We start from the raw sequence: 20,505 nt of genomic DNA, 5'->3' as shown, positions 1-20,505 counted from the left end.
TGGTTGTTTTTCTTGTATTTAATGACACTGGAACTGACAAATTGCTTGTGTTTTGTGTGTGTTTTAAGGAATCTTTACTTAAGGAATTGTACTCCAAGATATAAACCTTGGGTACTCGGGAAATGGATTTACCAAGTGTAGGTAATAATCTTTGATTGTGTATCTTCGGGTATGTTTGTGTATGTGTGTGTGTGTGTGATGTAGCAAATGTAGTTTGTCAATTCAATACATTCAATATTAATATATATAGTTAATACATATATGTTTCTTGTAATTTGTAATTAGTAATACACATATTTGAAGTATTCATTTAGGTTTATAATGCCGCGCTTAAGGATTACGAATTTTACGAATCTTGTTTTGGATATTTGTATTAATTTATCTTCTTGCCTCATATATATTTCGTATCGTATCGTGTCGTATGAGTAATGTGAGTATGAGTAATATTTGTTTCGGCTAAGAAGGAGCGAGTGATTAGTATGCATTTTAAACTGTTTTTCTTATTTTCAATAATTTCATTCTTTTTTGGTATCTTTTTTTTTTAATTTCTCATTCTTCATATGCTTAGTTATCGTTTCCAAAGAAGTGTTGGATCTGATGTGCGTTGAAGTTGAATGCTGTCATCGTATTTGGGCGACTTTCTATACCTTTTTAATTTGATAGTTTTCTTTGTTTTTTTTTTTTGTCTTATGTTTTTAATGCAATGGGAATTAAATTTTGATTTATGCGTTTTAAGTAAAGTTAAGTAGAAAATTATTAATATTATGTATGTATGTAGAGTATGTGTATGCATGTTGAATGCTAAATAATTACAAAATAGGTTAGTTTATGTTAGACTTAATGATTATTTGACTTCGTTTTCGTTTTCATAATATTTGTTTTCCCCCCTTTGCTTTACGTTCTTCTGAAGCAACACAAAAAGCAAGCGATCAAATATGCATGATAAGTATGAAAAATGCTTGATGTACTCGTATATTTTATTTGAATATTAATACTTAGCTTAATTTAATTAATTCTCTTTTCTTTCTTTTTTTTTGCAAACCTCTTTGGATTTTGTTTGAAAATGTCAAAAGTTTCGTTTTTTAAATCTTTATTTTCGATTAAATATTTGTTTTTTTGTTTTTGATTTTGATTTTCCGAAAAATTGTTAATTTTTAATTTTGTTATACCGAAATGCAACATTTTTTGCGCTATTTTTATTACTTGAAAATTTGTGACGTTTTCTCAATTTTTTTTAAGAGTTTTTTTTTCGTTTTTTTTTTTGTTTTTTGTATATTGTATATTATTTAAATGCCATTTGTCTAAACGCTATTAAATATTTGTATTCGTTTACCATTAAAATTTGTAGTACATTTATATAAGTTTCCCATAATATATATGTACGAGTATAAGCAATATTTTTGTCACAACACTACATTCATATATAAAATCGATATAACTAGGTAGGATTATAGTGTAGAATATGTAAAGTGTTAGGTGAAACAGAAACATAATCGGAACAATCTAGGCGTAATAACGAATAGTTTTAATAAATTAAATTATTATTTATTTTGAGAATTAAATAAGATTTATTTATTGTTGACTTCTCTGTAAATTGCGGGCTACCTCAAATGCTTTTGCTATTTCTACTTGTTGAGCAAATATTGTGTACTGTAAAACTCCTTTTGTAATTACATATTTGTTGTTAAGCATTTTCATTCGTTTTTAAAATTTGCATAGTTCAGTCTTTGAGTTTTGAAAGTAGCCGCACAATTTATGCGATTGCTGTAAAATCAATAAAAATACAAAAATAAAAGAGCAAACAAAAGTTGTTTCAAGAAAATCGTAAATGTATTTGCAGAACTAAAATAATAATAATAAAAACTTAAATAAATACGTATAATGTAGAAATTGAGGTGTGCACATTATCAATTTCAGAGTTTCTTAAAGCTTGAAATGCGTATAACTGAATACAAATGTAAATCTCTATGACAAATCATAAAGTGCGCTCTTTTCTTTTTTTTTTATTGGGGGACATTTGTATAATACAATTTCGACAGTGTGAGTGTGAGACTAAACGTTTATTATTTGCTATTTGTGCATTGAACAAGTTCATTTTAGCGGTTTTCGTTTTTTTGGAAGCGCAGTATAAAATTAAAAAATATAAATAAGTATAAATTATAAATAATCGACACACACAATGCTAAAAATAATTATGATCACAAGTCAACGCAAGTCAACAAGAAGCGAAATAAGTTTCAATTACAACTTTCGCGTTCGTTCTGTCGATACAAATAAGTAGTATATAAGTTATAGGATTTGCAGACCATACAAAATAAAACAAAATACGTTTAACTATCAATTAAGATTATGACTTTGACTTAGGCTAGGCAAAGAGTTTCATGCTTTTGGCATAGATGGCAAAAAAACAAATATGTGTCTGGGCAAATCGAAAGCGAATTCTTCGGATGTATTTTCTTACGAATACTAGACGAGAGATTACCTATTTATTCGCTTGATATATTTTGGTTGTTCTGCTTGGCTTACGAACTAAAATGCAATATTAAAAATGACTTTCAATTATGCAATTATCTTTCAATTATGCAATTATCAATTATCAATTATCAAATATCAAATATTAATTAGCAATTATAATGTTCCACGTTCAAGTTTTGTTCTTTCAAATGCCACACACAAATGCGTGTGTGTGTTTGTTTGTGTGTAATTACTCTTGTAAATACTTGAAATAGTTTAATAATTGTGTGTATATATATTTGCGCTTAAATGCGTTGCTTACTTCTGTGATGTTTTCTTTTCGATATTTTATATACTTTCAAAATCTGATGACTGACTCTGCCCTTTTTGTGTCTGTCTGTCTGTATACGCGTGAGTGTGTGTGTGTGTGTTTGGTGTATGTGTGCTCATGTGTTCATTCAACTCCCACGCACTTCATTGACTCCAAAAAACACTAAGCTAAACTGCCACGCCCACTTTCGTAAGTTGCTGCTTACAAATTACACTGCCATAGTATCGTAGGCTGTGAATCCTGCGCCATTTGTTTGTTGGAGTTGGAGTTGTTTTGGGCCGGCTTCGTTTCTGTAGGGAATCAATCAATCAAACAATCAGTGGTCAATCAAAAAAATATAGCAAACAATATATGTATATGAAATGTTTAATAATATTAGATTTGGGCTCATTTCTGCAACCAAAGCATTGCCTCATGTGGTTCTTTGGTTCTGTTTGTTGTCTTGCCACATGTGGCACGAGTATTGTGTGTGGCAAGCCAAGGCCAAGCGGCAAGCTGCACAACAACTTATACGTGTTTTTGAGGTAATCATAGTACAGTGTTTGGTATCACTTAAAGCCTGTTGATTAATATACGATTACGGTTACGGTTACGATTATGCTTGGTAATTATTGTAATTGAATTGTTTATCAAATGATAAATGTTTTGGGAACTGTTTTGAAACACTCAACTGTGATTTGCTTTCTTTTGCAATGAACCAAATAAGACAAACCAAAAGTAATTATAAATACACAACAGAAATGGGGAAGGAGACAAGATAAAACATGCAATCTTAGTTTAATTATTTATGTACATAAAACATGCAAAAGCGTTTGTTAGTTTAATACATAACTTAATTTAGGTTAGAACTTACAACTGTCTGCGACTAAGAAGTCGGTGTTTCAGTGAATTTCATTGTATTATAATAAATAAACAAATATACAATTGGGGGGGTTAGTTCAGGTACAAGAAGGTTTCGAAAATTGCACAGAATTCATATTGTTATTTTATTATTTTATTATTAAGTTAGTTCTTTATGAAATTAAGTGCCAAACTATGCCATAATTCTGCGCAATTTTGATTTGTTTAATATACTCTTTTGTTATACGCATATTGCATTTGCAATATTTTTCAATATTTCTACTCGTTTCTTACCTCTCAATCAATTTACGCATCTCTTCGGTGGTGCGTTGATCTTTCGGTTGGGGTGATCTTTTCACAGCTGTATATTATTTTATGTATTTGGTTTTGTTTTCGTTATCGACATATTTGCAATAGAAATGATTGTTTAAGAACCCCACAAAAAATGGATCAACCGAAAGTAGTAGTAGTTATTTTGATTTAAAATATCATAGAAAGTAAAAGAAAACAGAAAGAAAAAATAAAATATCAAATAAAACTTATTGCTTATAAAAATGTGTTTTTTCTTTTCTTAAATCGTGCAGCATTAAAAACCTAAATCTCTTACGTAGCTAACTTAATGTTTTTTTCTAACAACCACAAAAATTTCGAACAACTTTCTAGAGGAACACATGCGAAATTCTAGAGACACATGAGTTTTGAATGTAATGAAAATTGAAATAAAATTAAACATAAATCCGATATTAGACACAAAACATAAACATTCAACATGTGATAAAAAAAAAAATAAACTTTTAATTGGGATTCTAAGTGCTTCGTGAAATGAAATGAAGTGTGTTTGAATGTGCAGTAAAAATTTAATTTAAAACAAATGTATAACCAAAACCAACGTTAATTTATTTTATTGACACATAAATGATTTAAAAATTAAGATTTCCAAATAATGTTTTGAAACTTGAGCAAAACACAGCATGAATATTCGTAATGTGAAGAACATCGACTGTCTTCAAAATGACTCATGAATGAACAGGAACAATGAACGAATGAAGATGTGATCACATTCCAGATACATGGGTAGGGAACGTCATGAGATTTTTCATGATCATGATCACGATCAGTACGAAGAATGAGGTGAGTTGTGATAATGTTAAACGAGTATATTTCGAAACGGGGGGAACAATTCAAATTCGCTATGAAGACTAGATGAACTTTGATTCGATTTCACATCACTCACCCTCATTAGAATCTTCTGATTGTTTGAATTATAATTAAAATGTACAAAGGAAATTTCGAAAAAGGAAATTAAGAAGATTGCAAATGGAATCGAGTTAAAATTATTATCCATTCAGCACTTCCATCAGAGATAAGCTAAGTTATGTTTCTTGCTCAACTGGCTGTCGAAAACTTACCGCCATAGTTGCCGCGTGGTCCGTGATCGCGATCGCATTCGGCCTCTGAGATCTCGTTGCTCTCCTTGGAGTCGTTGAATGAGGAGTTGCTCATGTCGTGGTTGCGTGGTGGTGGTGGTGGAGGCTCAGGTGAACCATTGCCTGGATTGCGTGCAGAGCCTAAATATGCATTCGTTATAAGATAACCTCAAATTTTGTAAAGCTTTTCTCTTACCAATGCTACGACGTCCCATAGAGCCACGGGAACCATAATGATCGTAGGGTTGTCCATAGGGTCCACCATATTGAGAGCCATACTGATCCTCCTCGGGAGCGCAGTTAGCGGGATCATCGTATTCGGGTCCAGGTCCAGAGTAAAGGCTGCCGCCCTGAGAGTTGACGCGAGTGTAGCGACGCTGCAAGAGATCAGAAGATCAGTAGAATATTGATCACTTAACAACTCTTTCTGTATGTTTCCTACGTATTGATCCTCTTCGGCGCAGTTAGCGGGATCATCGTACTCGGGTGCTGGGGTATAGATCGAAGACTGTCCACCCTGGCTGTTCTTGCGCTGATAGCGATTGGCACGTGGCATCGACTGCGAGCCCGAGCGAGAGTGCACATGTCCAGGGTGTCCAGGGGGCAGCATGGTGCCAGCGTGTCCAGGTACGGGAGTGTGTCCGTTCTGATGGGGGAAGGTCTGGAAGTTCATGGCCTTGGTGGGATCCATTTCCTCACGGAAGCCGAGCAGATGGAACGTAGCATAAGGGCAGATTTCATCTTCCATGCCTTGCGAGAGAAGATTTCGATTAGCAGGGTCTCAAAGCGTTTGCGGTTGTGGAATGATTTGTTTGGTGTTTAGTGTTTTAGTATGAATGCTGCGAGCTGTCAGACAGAATGACAGATGTCTACTTACACTTCGGGCATCTTGCGACCAGGTTAGACTACAATTTTGTTAAGGTTAGGTTATTAAAAACTAAATGTTAATCTAAATCAAGAGTGGTATTGAGGAAGGGATTAGGTTTTAGCTTTAGGGAATGAAATGAAAAGTCTTAAGAAAACATAAAGATAATAAGGGAGAACCTCTCCTACCTGGATGTCTGTAGTGGCACTCGACATTGCCATGGGCATGACCACCATGACCGTAGATATTGGCATTGCCGTGCATGGGAACTGGAGGTGCCTTGAGTTCCTCATACAGATTCGGATTGCGGCGCGGATCCCAGGTGGAGTGGTTTGAGCGCAAACCACCGCGGCCTATGGTTTCGAGTTTGTTTGTGGGTGGGTGTGTGTGAGTGTGGGTGGTTTATTCAATTTCCAATATTCATACAACATCAACGAAGAGTGAACCCAAAAAACAAGCAACCAAAACGTTGGAAGGATTGGAGTAGGAATTGAAGTCGGAGTTTGGGTAAGAATTCAAACCATTTAAATAATTAATATAAATAAATTGCAAATAAATATTGTAAATAATTATGTTAATCTAAATTCAGCGCAACATTTAATAATACTCGTAGTGATATCAGGACTTAATTGGGTTCCAAATCATAAGAAAGCCACTCGAAGAAGCAACATTAAGAATTTCGATTTGAGAAAGCATTGCTATGTATGTGTGTATTTGTTTTTTCTCGTGTCTGATTGTATGATATGATATAATGAATGATGAATGGGGGTGTGGCAACGCCTTAGACGCCTTTACCCTGTGCCTTGTTTGTGTTATGCAAAAGCAACGCAAAATATGAAATACTCGTCTTTTTTTCATTCATGTCTTTATACGACATTTTTTCTTTTTTTTTTGTTTGCAAAGTAAATGGAAGAAGGAAAAAAACTAAGCCGCAGCCAATGCGCAGTGATAGCCCAAGTTGACTCTTCTTTTCCCTTGGGAAAGTAGAAACGCAAGGACTTCGCTGGCATAGTCCTGGCATTAATAAATGTTGCATTGGAAATTTAGATGCTTACTTATGACTGTACCTCGCTTAATCCGATCGCAGGTGTTGTAGTTAGATCCGGGCACGGGGGGCAGCTTCCTGTTGGGTGGTGCAATGTAGCCAAGCTCGTCACGGAGATCGGGGCGACGTTTGTCCAAGGTGGCGCCAGGTCCCATTGTCTGATTGTAAACTACATCGTCTAGAATTAATATATGATATCGCGAACTCAATAGTGAAACACTGAAGATGCTTTTCCCTTTTTGTAATGCAGCTCAAAATTTCAACTCGCATACTTTACTTCTGTTTCTCTTGCTTTAGTTCGTATCAATCAGCTTTGTTCCGTCACTCACAATATTTTGGTTTCTTTATGATTTGATTTAGATTTTTTTGTTTTGTTTGTTTTTAATCAATTCTTTTGGTTTTTGTTTTTGGTGCGGCATCTCAAGACGCTAAAGTGCTAAATAATAGCTCAAAAATACAAGTTTACAATTGCGAACAAAGTTTCCAAAGGGAATTACGTGAAGAGAGTGTTTTCTGTTTTGATTTGTTTTTTGGATTTGCAGCTTAAAATATACCAACTTGTTAGCGATATAACGATTCATGATTGAATGACATGAAAATGAGTGATGATATCAATTTTGAATTTATATTTCATTTTACATTACTTTACTTTACTGTACTTTACTTTAGATATCAATTTACTGTACTTTACTTAAGCATTTTCATTTGCGATTTAAAAAAGCATCTCAGTTTTGGTTTCATTTCATAAATTGGGGATTGGAAATGTGTGAACTGAACAACAATGAAATATGTGTCGATAGATTGTTTTAAGATTGTAGTAGTCTGTTGTGAATAGTACTGTGAATATTGCTTAGGATATAAGCAAAACGTATTTACAACATTGGAGATAGCATAGGGTACACTTTTTAAACTTTAGGATTAAACTCATAACAAAAGATTAGGAAATCTCTATTACGAGTATGCCATAATAATAATGTAGATCAAATCAATAAATTCAATTCAATTTGTACAATTATTTGACATTATTATGGCAAATCTAGAGTCATCGCAAAATATTTTTTGTATAAGTTACACGAAAGACACTTGCAAATAATTTTCCAATGGTTTTCAATGGCGATGGAAAATTGATGATAGTTCTATGAGTACGATTATACATATTATAGGAGATATGATTGTACATATGAGTATATACACAAATATTGATATTTATATTTATATATTGATACACGATTAAGTTGAGTATATTATCTTTGGTATTTTGTTGGTATATTTTTGTAAAAGTGACTGGCAATCGGTATATTTTTGTTCGTGTAAGCTTGTGTTGATCGATTATTTATATAACTACACATTTATCATGCAATCAATTAAGACTAACAGAATAAAGCATTCCAAGAGTTTAAAAGAGGTTACCAGGATTTCGTTGTAGAGTGACGGCATTGCATTTGTCTGGTATCTTAACACTTAATGGCAATTTGAGAAAACAAATTGCCGCTCAATGAAAACAGAAATAAAATTTGTAGGAAATCAAATAATTAAATGGAAAGAAGAACACTTTTGCTCCTGTGCTAAGGTCGCACAAGATAAACCTACAATAGACATCCTTCTGGCCGCCTCGCATATCATCGGAACGTCTTCGGGAGAGAGCCACGCACACAACACAGATACCAACCGCGACCACGACAACGGTGGCAATCAATGGCACCATAAAGTTCAGATCCAGCCACTCGGGCATCCAGGCGGGCATGGGAATACGAGCATGGACATTGCCATGGCCCATGCCATCGTCGAGGGGTGCGATAGTGCCTTTTTATTTCGATCGATATACAAACCATAATCGAGCATGCATTTTATCGTTTATCGATTAACGGATGCAACAACAACAGTGCAGGCAAATTCATACACATTAAACGTGTGTGTGAGTGAGTGTTGTGTATGTGTTTCGATAGAGAATACCAAAAAAAAAATCGCGAGGCGGTTTTGTATGTTGACAAAGATAGATAGAGTGGTTTATGGAGAGAGAGAGAGAGGAACCGAAAAAAAAGAAATACGTAATTAGTTGGATATACTTATAGATACCTTTGTGGTGATTGCCTTTGCTACGCAGAATACAAATAACAATTATCGCTATGATTATGACGAGCAGAGCCGCCACGACGGGCACTACTAAATTTAGGTTCGATAGGATAATGCGGATCGTATCCTCGGCGCTTAATTCGGGTAAATCACGCGAGGGTGCGATTGTGCCTGCAACAACAATAACAACAACAACCAAAGTGTTTCACATGTAGACCGGAGACAGATAAAGAGAGAGAGAGAGAGATAAAGAGTAGTCACAGTTATAGATAAGTGTACATATGTATGTTTGTATGTATGCTTGTTCGTATGTTTGTAAAAAAGACGACAGCGATAGCGAATGAAAAGGAAGCTTTAACAGTGGGCAAATTATCAAAGAGAGCGAAATGTCTCTCTTTCTTCGCTCTCTTTGCGAACTTTTTGCCTTTTGCCGTCTCTTCCCGTACATTGACTTTTGTACCCAACACACACACATATACAAATACATTGACAAATACAAAAATTCATATGCATGTACATATGTATGTATAACATCGAGTTGAGTTCGCATTTAACTTTTTTTTGTAACATGTTCGAAAATGTGGGGAGAAGTGTCGCAAATAGTCGAGTTAAGAATGAACATTAGTTAAGAGTATTTAATTTGTATTTTACAATGCGTTAAGGCAACGCATAATTATTTGCAAATATTTAGATGAAAACTATTTGTAACTATTGAATAAACTTTTTAAATTGTATAACAAAAGTAACATTATTTTTAATACGTTCAAATGCAATTTGTTTTTTTTTTTATTTAAATATATATTTCTTGTTTAACTGTAAATACTTAGAACTAATTAAGTTATTTAAATGGTTAAAACTATTTGTAAGCAATTGGAAAAATTCATTTAACAGCATTCCAAGTGTAATTGCTCTCAAGAGAATGAGTAGGAGAACGAGAACGATAACGAAAGACAATCTTGAATATCTCTCTTAGGAAGAAACACTTAAATAAAAGATCGAAAACACTAACTAAGGTGGAACTCAACTATAACTTGATGACATAACTGAATTGTAATCGTAATATTAAATCGAAATCGATAAATAAATGGTCGTGTGTAATGAGAATGTTCTTATAAGGAAGTCAATGTCAATCTCATGTATATATTATCTTGATCTCAGCTCTCTTTAGGACTCACTAAACATACTGAGTGAATATGGAACTTTGGTTGTTGTGCTTTTTGGAAGATGTGTTCGCATTGGCTCTGCTCGTTTCTGAGTTGTTGAGATACATTTTGTCATAAAAGCAGTGTTAATGAGCATTTTTTCTAGTTGTCAAAATCAAAATAAAAGCTAAACTAAATGGAAAACTTGAAATGAAAACAATGTTTATGAATCATATGTGCGATCAGTTGTGGGAAAACACTTTTGTACAATTATCGTGAGAGTTCCTTGCTGGATCCAATGGAGAACTGAAAGTTCAACTACTCACTTCACTGTCGCCGCTGCAGAAAGAATTGATTAGTTAAGAATTTGTAAAATTCTAGGCAAATTTACAATTCGGAAATTTGTTCAAGCGACATTCACGTATCCTACGATACGTTTAGCGGAAGGGAGCACCGGGGGAGTTACAACATTTATTCATTACATTATTACAACAGGCAGTACTTAAATCTGTGTACTTTTTAATGCCTCTTTCTTTCTCAAAATGTACAAAATACTCCATCTCCACAGACTGGACACATACATTTATGTTATGTATATAAATGCAGTTAACACAAGGTGATGAAACTCAAACAAATAAATGATATATTCGAAATAAATAATAACATATCTAAGGTGATCTTCTAGGGATCTACAATAGTCTAGAAATAATAATATTGGTGACTGGTGAGTATTGAGTTCAACTATTTCAAGATATTGCATTGCAGCTGCTCTTCTCGGGATTTTGTACATTGTTTGCTCAAGAAATGAAAACGTAAAAAACAAATTGCATTTACGCAATAAAAACAGTTTTTGTTTTATACACGACGACAAACTTTTCACATTTGAAATAAAAACTAAAATAAATTAAAATATATTTTTATTATATAGATTTGACTAGGTATGACAAGCTTGGTGTTTTGGTGACAAAAAATAAATACCAGCTAATGGAAATTAAATTAAATACTGTGCAATTTGCTCGAAATAAAAACCAAAAAATATTTGCTCATTTTCATTTTGGGTGATTTTGATAAAAAGCATTTTCAACTCGGGCAAAAGTGTGTAGAACATTTTTACTTGATGCCTAGCATTGTTATTTGTATATGGATAATGCTGTTGGTTATTCTTTGTGGGGTTCCCCATCAGCATTATCAACGTAGTTCTCTATGTACAAAAGCAATGTGAAGGTTTGTGAATTGGAAAACAGATCATAAATACCTCCGGTCACGGTGAGTGTGGCAAAGTCATATTCAGCAACTGTGAATCCAGCGGAATTGTGGGCAGTGATGCGCAGATTGTACCAAGTGGCGGGTTCCAGATCGAGGACTACGTAGTTATTATCGGGCTTCACATTGTTCGAGATTTGATTCCATTCCAGTTGATCGCTACAAGTAAATGGAATTAGTATTTGCTTGGAATTGAATTAGTTACGCCTTTTAATGCAGATACCGTTTCTTGCTCTCGACAACAAAGTGGGACATGGGGCAGCCGCCATCTTTCCAGGCCTTGAAGTGCAACGAGACCGAGTTTGATGAGACTTCAATGAAACGTGGCTTCTCTGGCAGTTTGGGCTTCTGGCCCTTGGTGCGTGTGTTCAAAATGTCGGAGGCTTCACCAGCGCCAATGCTTGAGAGGGCAGAAGAGAAGGGTTAGTTATAATTGACAGTGAATTGATGCGGTACTCACTTGTTGAATCCTGTGGCATAAACTTGGTAACGTGAGCCGCATAGCAAATTCTCAATGTTGTGCTTCTGCGAGTCAACGGACACCTCAGCAGTTTCCCATTCTCCAAATTCTGCAAGTGTGTCATTAACCATTAATAATTTGGTAATGTATTTTAAATTTTAGCTAAGTTTTGAAGACTAGAGATCATATACATTTACTGTACTTCTAAAGTGATTAACATAAAACTTAAAATTAAATTTCTGAATTTTAAAACATTAGAATACAAATTATAAATGACTTATACTCGTACTCGTATCGTGAAAGTTTCACACATTGAAATACATAAAATTTAAATCCGACTTATAATATGGATTGGAAATTCAAACTTTGTATTAGTTTAGTAGTTGGATTATGCTAACAGACTCGACATTACTGAAAAGAAGACTGAAAATCATTTATGCAGTCGACCTTTCATTGAGATACACCATATCGAAAATGTCTTGAGTATGTAAATAATGAATTGTTCTACTTATAACTAACTATAAATTTTAGTTTAAGATGCTATCAGTATTAAAAAACTGGTTTAATACATTTTAACATAACATAGTTGAAAAGTAATATAATAATATGATGCAGTTGCCTTAGTTGCTTTGGCTACACTAATCAGTTTTAAATTGAATTCTTGTATACAATTAAATAAAATAAATAATATAATATTGTTCTTGTCATACCTGGCTTGTAGTGCAGAGTATAACCGTGGAGTGGGGCAGTGTCTCCCTCATGGGGCTTCAAGCGGACAGTCAGAGCATCGGTGGTCGTGGCTGAGAGAGTGACATGAGGAGATTGAGGAGGAGCCAGCACAATGAGTTTATGGGTAATCGAGTCCTTAGCAATAGAGTTTTCGGCATGGCAAGAATAGTCGCCAGCATCCTGACGATTGACAGACTTTATCAAAAGGGATCCATCGGGCAGCAAACGCATGCGGTCATTGGCACTGAACTCAACGCCCTTGATCTTCCAGGTAATCTCTGGCTGAGGGGCTCCAACGGCTAAACAAGGCATCTTGGCATCTTCCTTGAAGGTGGCAGTGAACGTGTCGTCGAAGGAGGCAATCTTGGCGGGCACCTGGTCGCTAGGCATGGCTACAATGCTCTTCGATTGCTGACCCTCGCCGATGGTGGTGCTGGCAGTGACCCAGAATTCATAGGGTTTGTTCTTCTCTAGTTCGGTGGCCTCGAAGCTCATTTGATAGTGTGGCACTTTTTGGGTTTTCGTTTCAGTCTCAGCGCCTTCGGCCTTGGAGTATACAGTGTACTGAGTGATGATGCCGTTGGGCTGTGCTGGTGGACGCCAAGAGACCAGAATGGCCGCATTACCCATAACCAGAGCCTTGACATCGGTGGGTGCTTCAGGAACTGCAAAGCGAGGAGAATTATAATAAGTTAAATGATAATTTATTTGTTTGTTCAGTTGTCTTACCATCGGGTTCAGTCTGGCAGTGAATTGGCACGCTGCGAACGCCATCGCCGCCAGCTGTGGTGGCTAGAACTTGCATGGTGTAGTTGGTGTATTTCTTCAGGCCATGGAGCACAGTGTCGGAGGAGGCAGTCTTCTTGTAGTGACGCTTAGTCTCATCTAGAAGTGTAATACAATTAGTTCGGACTCGATTCAACAACAATTCCAATCAATACATACCATACCACTCATCGCTGGGAGCATAGACAACCTTGTAGGTCTTGATCACACCGTTGGCGGACTCGAGTGGTGGACTAACCCAGCTAACGCGAATGGTTTGTGAAGTCAGTGTGGTGCAGGCAGTGTCGCTAGGTGGCTGGCTGGGAGTGCCCTCGGCTGTGAACTGTTTCTCCTCATCGCTCAATGGACCGGCGCCGATCTTGTTGAAGGCCTGAATGACCACCGAGTATTGTGTGTAGACGCGCAGATTGTTCAATTCCAGATTGTGTTCTTTGCCCTCTTCGGTAATAAAGTTGATTGTCTCAAAGATGTACGACGAGTTGGTGTTCGATAGCTTGTAGCCCACATAGTAGCCCAGGATTTCACCGTTCCAATCGGAGCGTGCTGGTGGCTTCCAGGTGACGCGCAGTGTTGTCTGGTTCACGGGTTCGACTTTGATGTTCTGTGGCTTGCCAGAGGGCGCCTCTTCGGCAGTGATAATGGTGACAGCTTCCGATGATTGTGACGAACCAATTTCATTCTCGGCGACAATGCGAATGTTGTAGGTGGTGGCGGGGCTCAGTTTCTGTACTTGGGCTTCGGTGGTGTGTCCGGGTACCATGACGCGATCGATCTCATCCCAGGAGGCACGGGAGCGCTTGAACTCAATGATGTAGCGATTGAGGGGAGAGTTTCCATCGTAGGGTTGAGCCCAACTCAGTTGCACGGAGCGTCCGGATTTATCGAGCACCTTCAGGGCATATGGCATCTCGGGTACTTCTTGGACAATCATGTTAATGCTAGCATCGTCGGAGCCAAAGGCATTGGTGGCCACACAGGTGAACAAAGCAGAGTCAGAGCGTTCGGTACGTTTAATAGACAGACTGGACATGACGCCGGCTGACAGAATTTCCTCGCGAATTGTGTAACGATTGTCGTTCTTAGGGTCCAGACGCATATTGTTCATGTTCCACAAGATGCCAATGGGTTTCTCGCCCTTCGCCTCGCACTGCAGTACAGCGGGTTCACCACGACGTGCGGTCTGATTGCGCAGTTTCTCAGTGAATTCAGGAGGAGCTTGTACGCTGACCATGATCACAGCCGAGAGTCCTGAGCCAATGCCATTGATAGCCTCGCACAGATAGTAGCCTTCGTTTGTCTTTTGAATGTTGTCAATGTGCAGAGTTCCCTCCTCGACGCGAATGTTGTCACTCTTCTTCAGATCCTTGTATTCTCCGGGAGTATCACCTAGGAGATAATTTAATTGAATATTGATTGAAGAGATTTCTACACATTTCCTTCACTTACCAACTGCTTTCTTCCATGTCACTTGTGGCTTAGGGAATCCATCAGCTTTGCATTCAACCTTGGCATCGGAGCCCTGAGCGAAAGCCTTGTCGGTGGGTTCGAGGATCCATCTTGGTGGCACTGTTGTTCAGCGTCGATTGTTGATTGTTGGTAGAGAAAAAAAACTATTAGTATATTTGTTTCGGTTTCTTTACTAAAGTGGAACATTTAGCATGCGGTTTGTAGTATTTTATGGCAGACGGATGGACGGACTCTTAAGTGTAAACTGAATTGAAATTTCTCATTTAATTACGTTAAATCTTTAAATTTATTTATTTTAATTACTATTCATTTCAGTTTACACAAAGTGTGGAAATATGAAATATATTTGTTGTATTCATCATCATTTTTCCACACTTAGCTTAAGTTTCTAAGTGAACCAATAAACCAAACTACAACTAAAGAGATTAGCACAATTAAATAACTAAAGTGTTAAAGGACAAATTAGAGTGGGAGTTTAACTAAATCATAATTAGTAACTAACTAAAATCATAAACTACATGCAGTTTGTGCAAAACGAAGAGCTGATTTCACAACTTTATCTTGTTGTTCTTTTCAATTGGTTTTTTTTTTTTTGATCAGCCTTCGTTTTGTGTCTTAGTGAGCTAAGTAAATTATAGTTAATAATGAAAATGAAAGTAATTAAAGTTGAGGAATATTCGGGTTGTTGGGATGGGACTGATAGATGTTGTTTTGGGGACGTAGCAGAGGCTTGTGTTTTGTTTTCTGCTATTTCATAGAAGCGCTTGGTTATCCCGTAGGACTGAGATTAAATTTAGTAGACAATTAAAAGCGGTTAATATGCGAGTTGTTGTTGTTGTTATTGCTGTTTTTATTGTTGTGGTTGTTGTTTTTGTTGTGGCTTGTGGTTTATTCGGTGTTGGAGCATGAGACTGAGTACAAAACTGAATCGAAATTAAACGGATTTAATGCACATTCAATATCTTGAACTGTTCACTCAAGCAGATATCAAGCTGTGAGTCCTTTCTGTGCAGGTTTGTGTGTGTGTGTGTGTGTATGGGTGCGTGTGTGTGCTGCTGGTTAAACATGTATGTGAATCAGAGATATTTTTGGCTCACACAAAAGTTGCTGCGGATGCATGGATATTAGGTCAAAAAACTAACATTTGCTTCCGACAGAGACAAAGACAGAGGAGAATATTTATACATATATACAGTGGGAATCGAATAAAACTTGACCGCAGTCGAACATTCTTTGGGTCCAGAGAGAGAGTAAGAGAAAGAGAGCAAAAGTTCTCGATTAGCTGAAGAGAAAAAAGTAAATCTTTCGTTTTTTTTTTGCTGCTTGCTTTAGCCCAAAATTTCCCATTTACCGTTGACAATGAGCAGCGCCTGCCTTTGGGCCACGCCCACATGATTGCTGGCCCGGCAGCTGTAGTTGCCGGCATGATGAGCCTGCGCCTTGTTGATCAGCAGCAGGCTCGTGTGCTCGCCGACCGTTGCCTGTGTGGCATCCGTGTCATCGTCGTCGTCATGCAATGGCCGCCCATTCAGTTGCCACTCAAAGCGAATGGGCGTGGCGCCGCGGCTGGCAATGCACGTCAGCTGCACGTAATCGTTGACATCGCAAACTGACGTCGACAGCGAGAGGGCGGCAAGCAGCGGTGGCTCTGGAGTTGAGTTAAATTTGAACTAAACTATTTGATATGACTGTCAAGTTCGTTGTCTAAGTCTTTCGATTCAAGTCGCTTGTTTGAGGTACAAAAACATAACTTTGTAGAAATTATAAAAATAGAAGAGTGGAAATGAGTGAGACTAGGTACCCTTCACTTTGAGTGTGGACCAGCGACTGGCCAAACCCGCCGCATTGCTGGCCACACACGTATAGTTGCCGGAGTCGCTGATGGTTGTTTGACGGAGCGACAGAATCAACGTGTACTCATCGATCTTGTGGTAAATGGAACGCAACAGTGGCTGACCATTCTTCAGCCAGTAGATGTCGATGGGCAGATCGCCCGAGGTGACCATGCACATAACACGCACCGCCTGGCCACCATTGACGCCGTTGGCATTGAAATGGAATTGCTCAATCTGCGGCAACTCTAAACCATAAAAGTACACAGAAAGCCGTGCAAGAGGGTGTGAGTGTTATAATACAATTGTTTTGTGCTAAATGCAAAGTACCAACACCAGTTCAACAAACACACACACAGAGAAAGAGACAGTGGACAGTGGAGAGTTTTCGAAATTTACAGCAGTTGTCTAGTCTAACAAGCACAGGCTTTAAGGTGCAGCGAAAACAAACCCTTTACGCTCAGCTCCGACTCGACAGTCGAGAAGCCAGCCCCATTCGAGCCCATGCACGTGTAGGTGCCAGCGTGTCCGCCCTGCACGCTCTCAATGTTCAGCGAGCTGCTGCGTCGACTGTGCATCAGTATGTTGACGCCCTCCAGCTGCAAGGCTGGACGATCATTGTAGTACCAAGTGATGTTGAAGGGCGCATCGCCATGCACCACGGCGCAGGTCAGTTGATAATAGTCGCCCACATAAAGTGGCGAATTGTTGGGCAGCGGCGCCAGCTTGGGCGGTACTTAAAGTCACAAGCAAAATAATAGAAAGGAAAATAATAATAAATGTATAAAAATAATGAAGTTCAAAGCTAAACGTTGCCTCAAACGTTGGATGTTTGCAAACCGTTCGAAAGTGGTTGAATAATTGGTAATCCAAAATAAACAAAAAGTGTATTTTACAAAAGATTGAAGAGACTTTCGATTTCCTAGATATCTGACCACTATTGCAGACATGTTGAAAGAACAAGGTTTTCAGATAAACGAATGTGACGTATCAGTGACAAAATATCCTAACAAATTAAGAATAATTTATTTTTGAATATTGGCGTATGTCAAGTCTTTGTCTATTAAAAATAAAATATTTTGACATATTTTTGTAGTTTTTACTGGAAATGAATTTGTGATTAATGGTTTTTCCGTTGCAGTGCTTTGGTTAGGTATTCACATGCAAGCATTGAAGTGCTACTAGCCTTGGCAGAGAGTGACGCAGAGAAAGAGATAGACACGAAGAAACATAGACAGAGAGACAGACATGCAGCCTGACAGATGGACGCATGGTTAGTAGCAACAAACTACAGCGGACAGGTTAGATTCGATTTACAGTATGCACGAGTATGTGTGTGGGTTTGTGTAAGCTAACTACATATCTAACCGTAGACATTGAGGAGCGTCGTATATCGTTGTTGGCCAGCTAAATTGCTGGCATGGCACGTGAAATTGCCCGCATGTGGCGCCTCAACGGCCTCAATGGTGAGCACGCTGCCGCGGCTACCGACACGTTCAGTGCTTATGCCCAGCTCGTCGCCGATCGCGATGCCATTCAGTGTCCATTCGATAAGCAGCGGCAGATCGCCACCGGGCACAGAACAGTGCAGTGTTAAATATTGGCCCACTTGGGCGGGGCCCTCTTCAAAGGCAAAGGGAATGATGCGAGGCAAAACTGAAGGTAATATATGTGTGTATGTGTGGATGGGGAGAACCGAAAGTAAATGAAGAAAAGAAACAAAACAAATAAGCATAAAAGAATTGTTGAAGCATGAACGCGGCACCTATCACTTTCAGCTGGGTGCTGTAGGTGGCTTTGCCAGCAGCGTTTTCGCCATGGCAACTGTAATTCCCCGCATGCCTGGCCGCCACACTTTCGATGGTCAGGACACTGCTGCGTCTGCCCATTTTGGCAATGAGTATGTCCTGGTCTTCGTCATTGAACAGTGGTTGCTTGTTGAATGTCCAGCGTATGTTCAGGGGCAGATCGCCCTCGGTCAGGGTGCATTGATAAGTTATGTATTGGCCCAGATGTGTGGGCTGCGCACTTGTGGCAAAGGGCGTTATTTGGGGCAATACTTTGGGAGGTGCATTACAACAGATAAAACGAAAAGGGAAACAATGAAAAATACTCATATATGAACTACAACATAAACTATGTTAAATCTATAATTTAAAGTGTTGCTTAGGAGCTGCCCAACCGTTGACTATCAGCGCCGCCGAGTACTCCACTGTTTGTGCATTGTTGCGAGCCCGGCAAGTATAGTTGCCCGCATTGTTGCCGTTTACCGAGTCGATAGTTAGCACGTTCACCTTCTTGCCTATCTTTGAGGTGGTCACTCCATGGTACTCGTTGATGGCATAGTCATTGAACAACCAGTAAATGTCCACTGGCAGATCACCCTTCGAAATGGTGCATTGCACGGTCACCGAGTCACCGAAATTCGCAGGTTCATCACCAAACTCAAAAGGCGTAATGTGGGGCGGCACTTGAGTGGTTGAAGATGATAGTTTAAAGTATGCGTTGATTGTATTTATATTAATATTCCCAAATTATAGGTATTCAATGAGGTTCGTTGTCTAAGTCTTTTAATCACAGCAAGTTTGTCGCTTAAGTCTTTTCATGTGAGCAAGTTTGTTTCCTAAGTCTTTCCATGTCAACATGTTTTACCATTTCAGTAAGTTTGTCGCTTAAGTCTTTTCATATTAGCAAGTTTGTTGCTTAAGTCTTTTACTGTACTAAGTTTGTCGCCTAAGTCTTTTGATTTTTTTGTCTTTACTTGACTTTAAACGAATAATAAGCAAGTTCGTTTCCTTAGTCTTTTGTTTGAACAAGTTTGCGGCCTAAATCAATCGAATTTTTTTCTTATATTTAGAGTATGAGATTTGCAGCCGACAAGGGGGAGAATGGAATCATGCGAGATTGTTTGCTACGTATACGTAATAAAAGCGAATACATAAAGCTTACAATGTCAATTCAAGCAAAAAGCAGACATGCAATTGTTGCTGTTGTTTGTATCTTTGTTCGTGTGTCTTACAATTTGTAGTTGGTGTAAATTATGAAAATAAAATAATTTAACCGAGGAGTAATTGATATTCATGTCCTGTACAAACGAGTAAGAGTGTTTTTGCTATACCATTCACAAGCAGCTGCGCTGTGTAGATGGACGCGGCCCACAGATTCTTGGCCTTGCACGTGTAGTTGCCAACGTGTCGGGCATTCACAGCATCAATCATCAGCACGCTCAAGCGCTTGCCCATTTTGGATGTGGAAATGCCCGAGTAATGATTGATGGGATAATCATTGAAGAGCCACTCGATGTCGAGCGGCAAATCCCCGGAACTAACCAGGCAATTTACAGATACCGAATCCTCAAAATTGACTGGAGTTTCGCCGAAATCAAAATGCGCTATTTTTGGTGCAACTAATTGAATATTTTGAATTGGAAACGGAAATGGAAATGTGATGTTTGTGTTGTTCGAGAGATCAAAATAATACCGAAAGAACCAAACATGTAAAAGTTAAACTACAATTGTGTCGTAATCCTAATGGCCCAAATACCATTCACAATCAGTTCGGTGGTATAGTTAACAGCAGCTGCATGATTCCGGGCCCGACAACTATATTTGCCCGCATGTCGCGCCTGAACACTGTCGATACTCAGCATGCTGTTCCGCTTGCCACCTTTGACAACATTGATGCCCGAGTACGAACTGATGCCGTAGTCATTGAACAACCACTCGATGTCGATTGGTAAATCACCCGTTGATATGAGACACATTATGGAAACAGAATCCTCAACATTTGCC

At 38.1% G+C, this 20,505-nt stretch overlaps 1 protein-coding gene across 50 annotated transcripts in view; it reads right to left on the bottom strand.

Moving 5' to 3' along the window:
- Positions 1-628: 628 nt before the first annotated feature.
- LOC133841878 (cell adhesion molecule Dscam2) overlaps positions 629-20,505 on the bottom strand; it is a 75,788-nt gene continuing 55,911 nt past the window's right edge. For 28 of the 50 annotated variants that reach the window (XM_062274668.1, XM_062274672.1, XM_062274673.1 and 25 more), the window contains exons 10-24: positions 14,862-14,981; positions 13,575-14,801; positions 13,359-13,514; positions 12,611-13,294; positions 11,901-12,009; positions 11,664-11,840; positions 11,433-11,599; positions 8,553-8,765; positions 6,973-7,140; positions 6,106-6,270; positions 5,495-5,802; positions 5,249-5,429; positions 5,035-5,193; positions 3,920-3,986; positions 629-3,075 (exon numbers count right to left, since the gene is read on the bottom strand). In XM_062274668.1, coding sequence (XP_062130652.1) covers positions 2,994-3,075; positions 3,920-3,986; positions 5,035-5,193; positions 5,249-5,429; positions 5,495-5,802; positions 6,106-6,270; positions 6,973-7,140; positions 8,553-8,765; positions 11,433-11,599; positions 11,664-11,840; positions 11,901-12,009; positions 12,611-13,294; positions 13,359-13,514; positions 13,575-14,801; positions 14,862-14,981 — 3,983 coding nt within the window. In that variant the 3' untranslated portion in view covers positions 629-2,993. Of the gene's footprint in view, positions 3,076-3,919; positions 3,987-5,034; positions 5,194-5,248; positions 5,430-5,494; positions 5,803-6,105; positions 6,271-6,972; positions 7,141-8,552; positions 8,766-9,038; positions 9,207-11,432; positions 11,600-11,663; positions 11,841-11,900; positions 12,010-12,610; positions 13,295-13,358; positions 13,515-13,574; positions 14,802-14,861; positions 14,982-17,165; positions 17,451-18,082; positions 18,371-18,479; positions 18,774-18,896; positions 19,185-20,505 lie in introns of all 50 variants that reach the window. The other 22 variants (XM_062274704.1, XM_062274690.1, XM_062274689.1 and 19 more) reach the window with 12 other exon arrangements.

Source organism: Drosophila sulfurigaster, chromosome 3, assembly GCF_023558435.1.
Source record: "Drosophila sulfurigaster albostrigata strain 15112-1811.04 chromosome 3, ASM2355843v2, whole genome shotgun sequence".
In the NCBI taxonomy this organism is placed as follows: domain Eukaryota; kingdom Metazoa; phylum Arthropoda; class Insecta; order Diptera; family Drosophilidae; genus Drosophila; species Drosophila sulfurigaster.
This window is presented reverse-complemented; position numbering and strand designations above follow the sequence as displayed.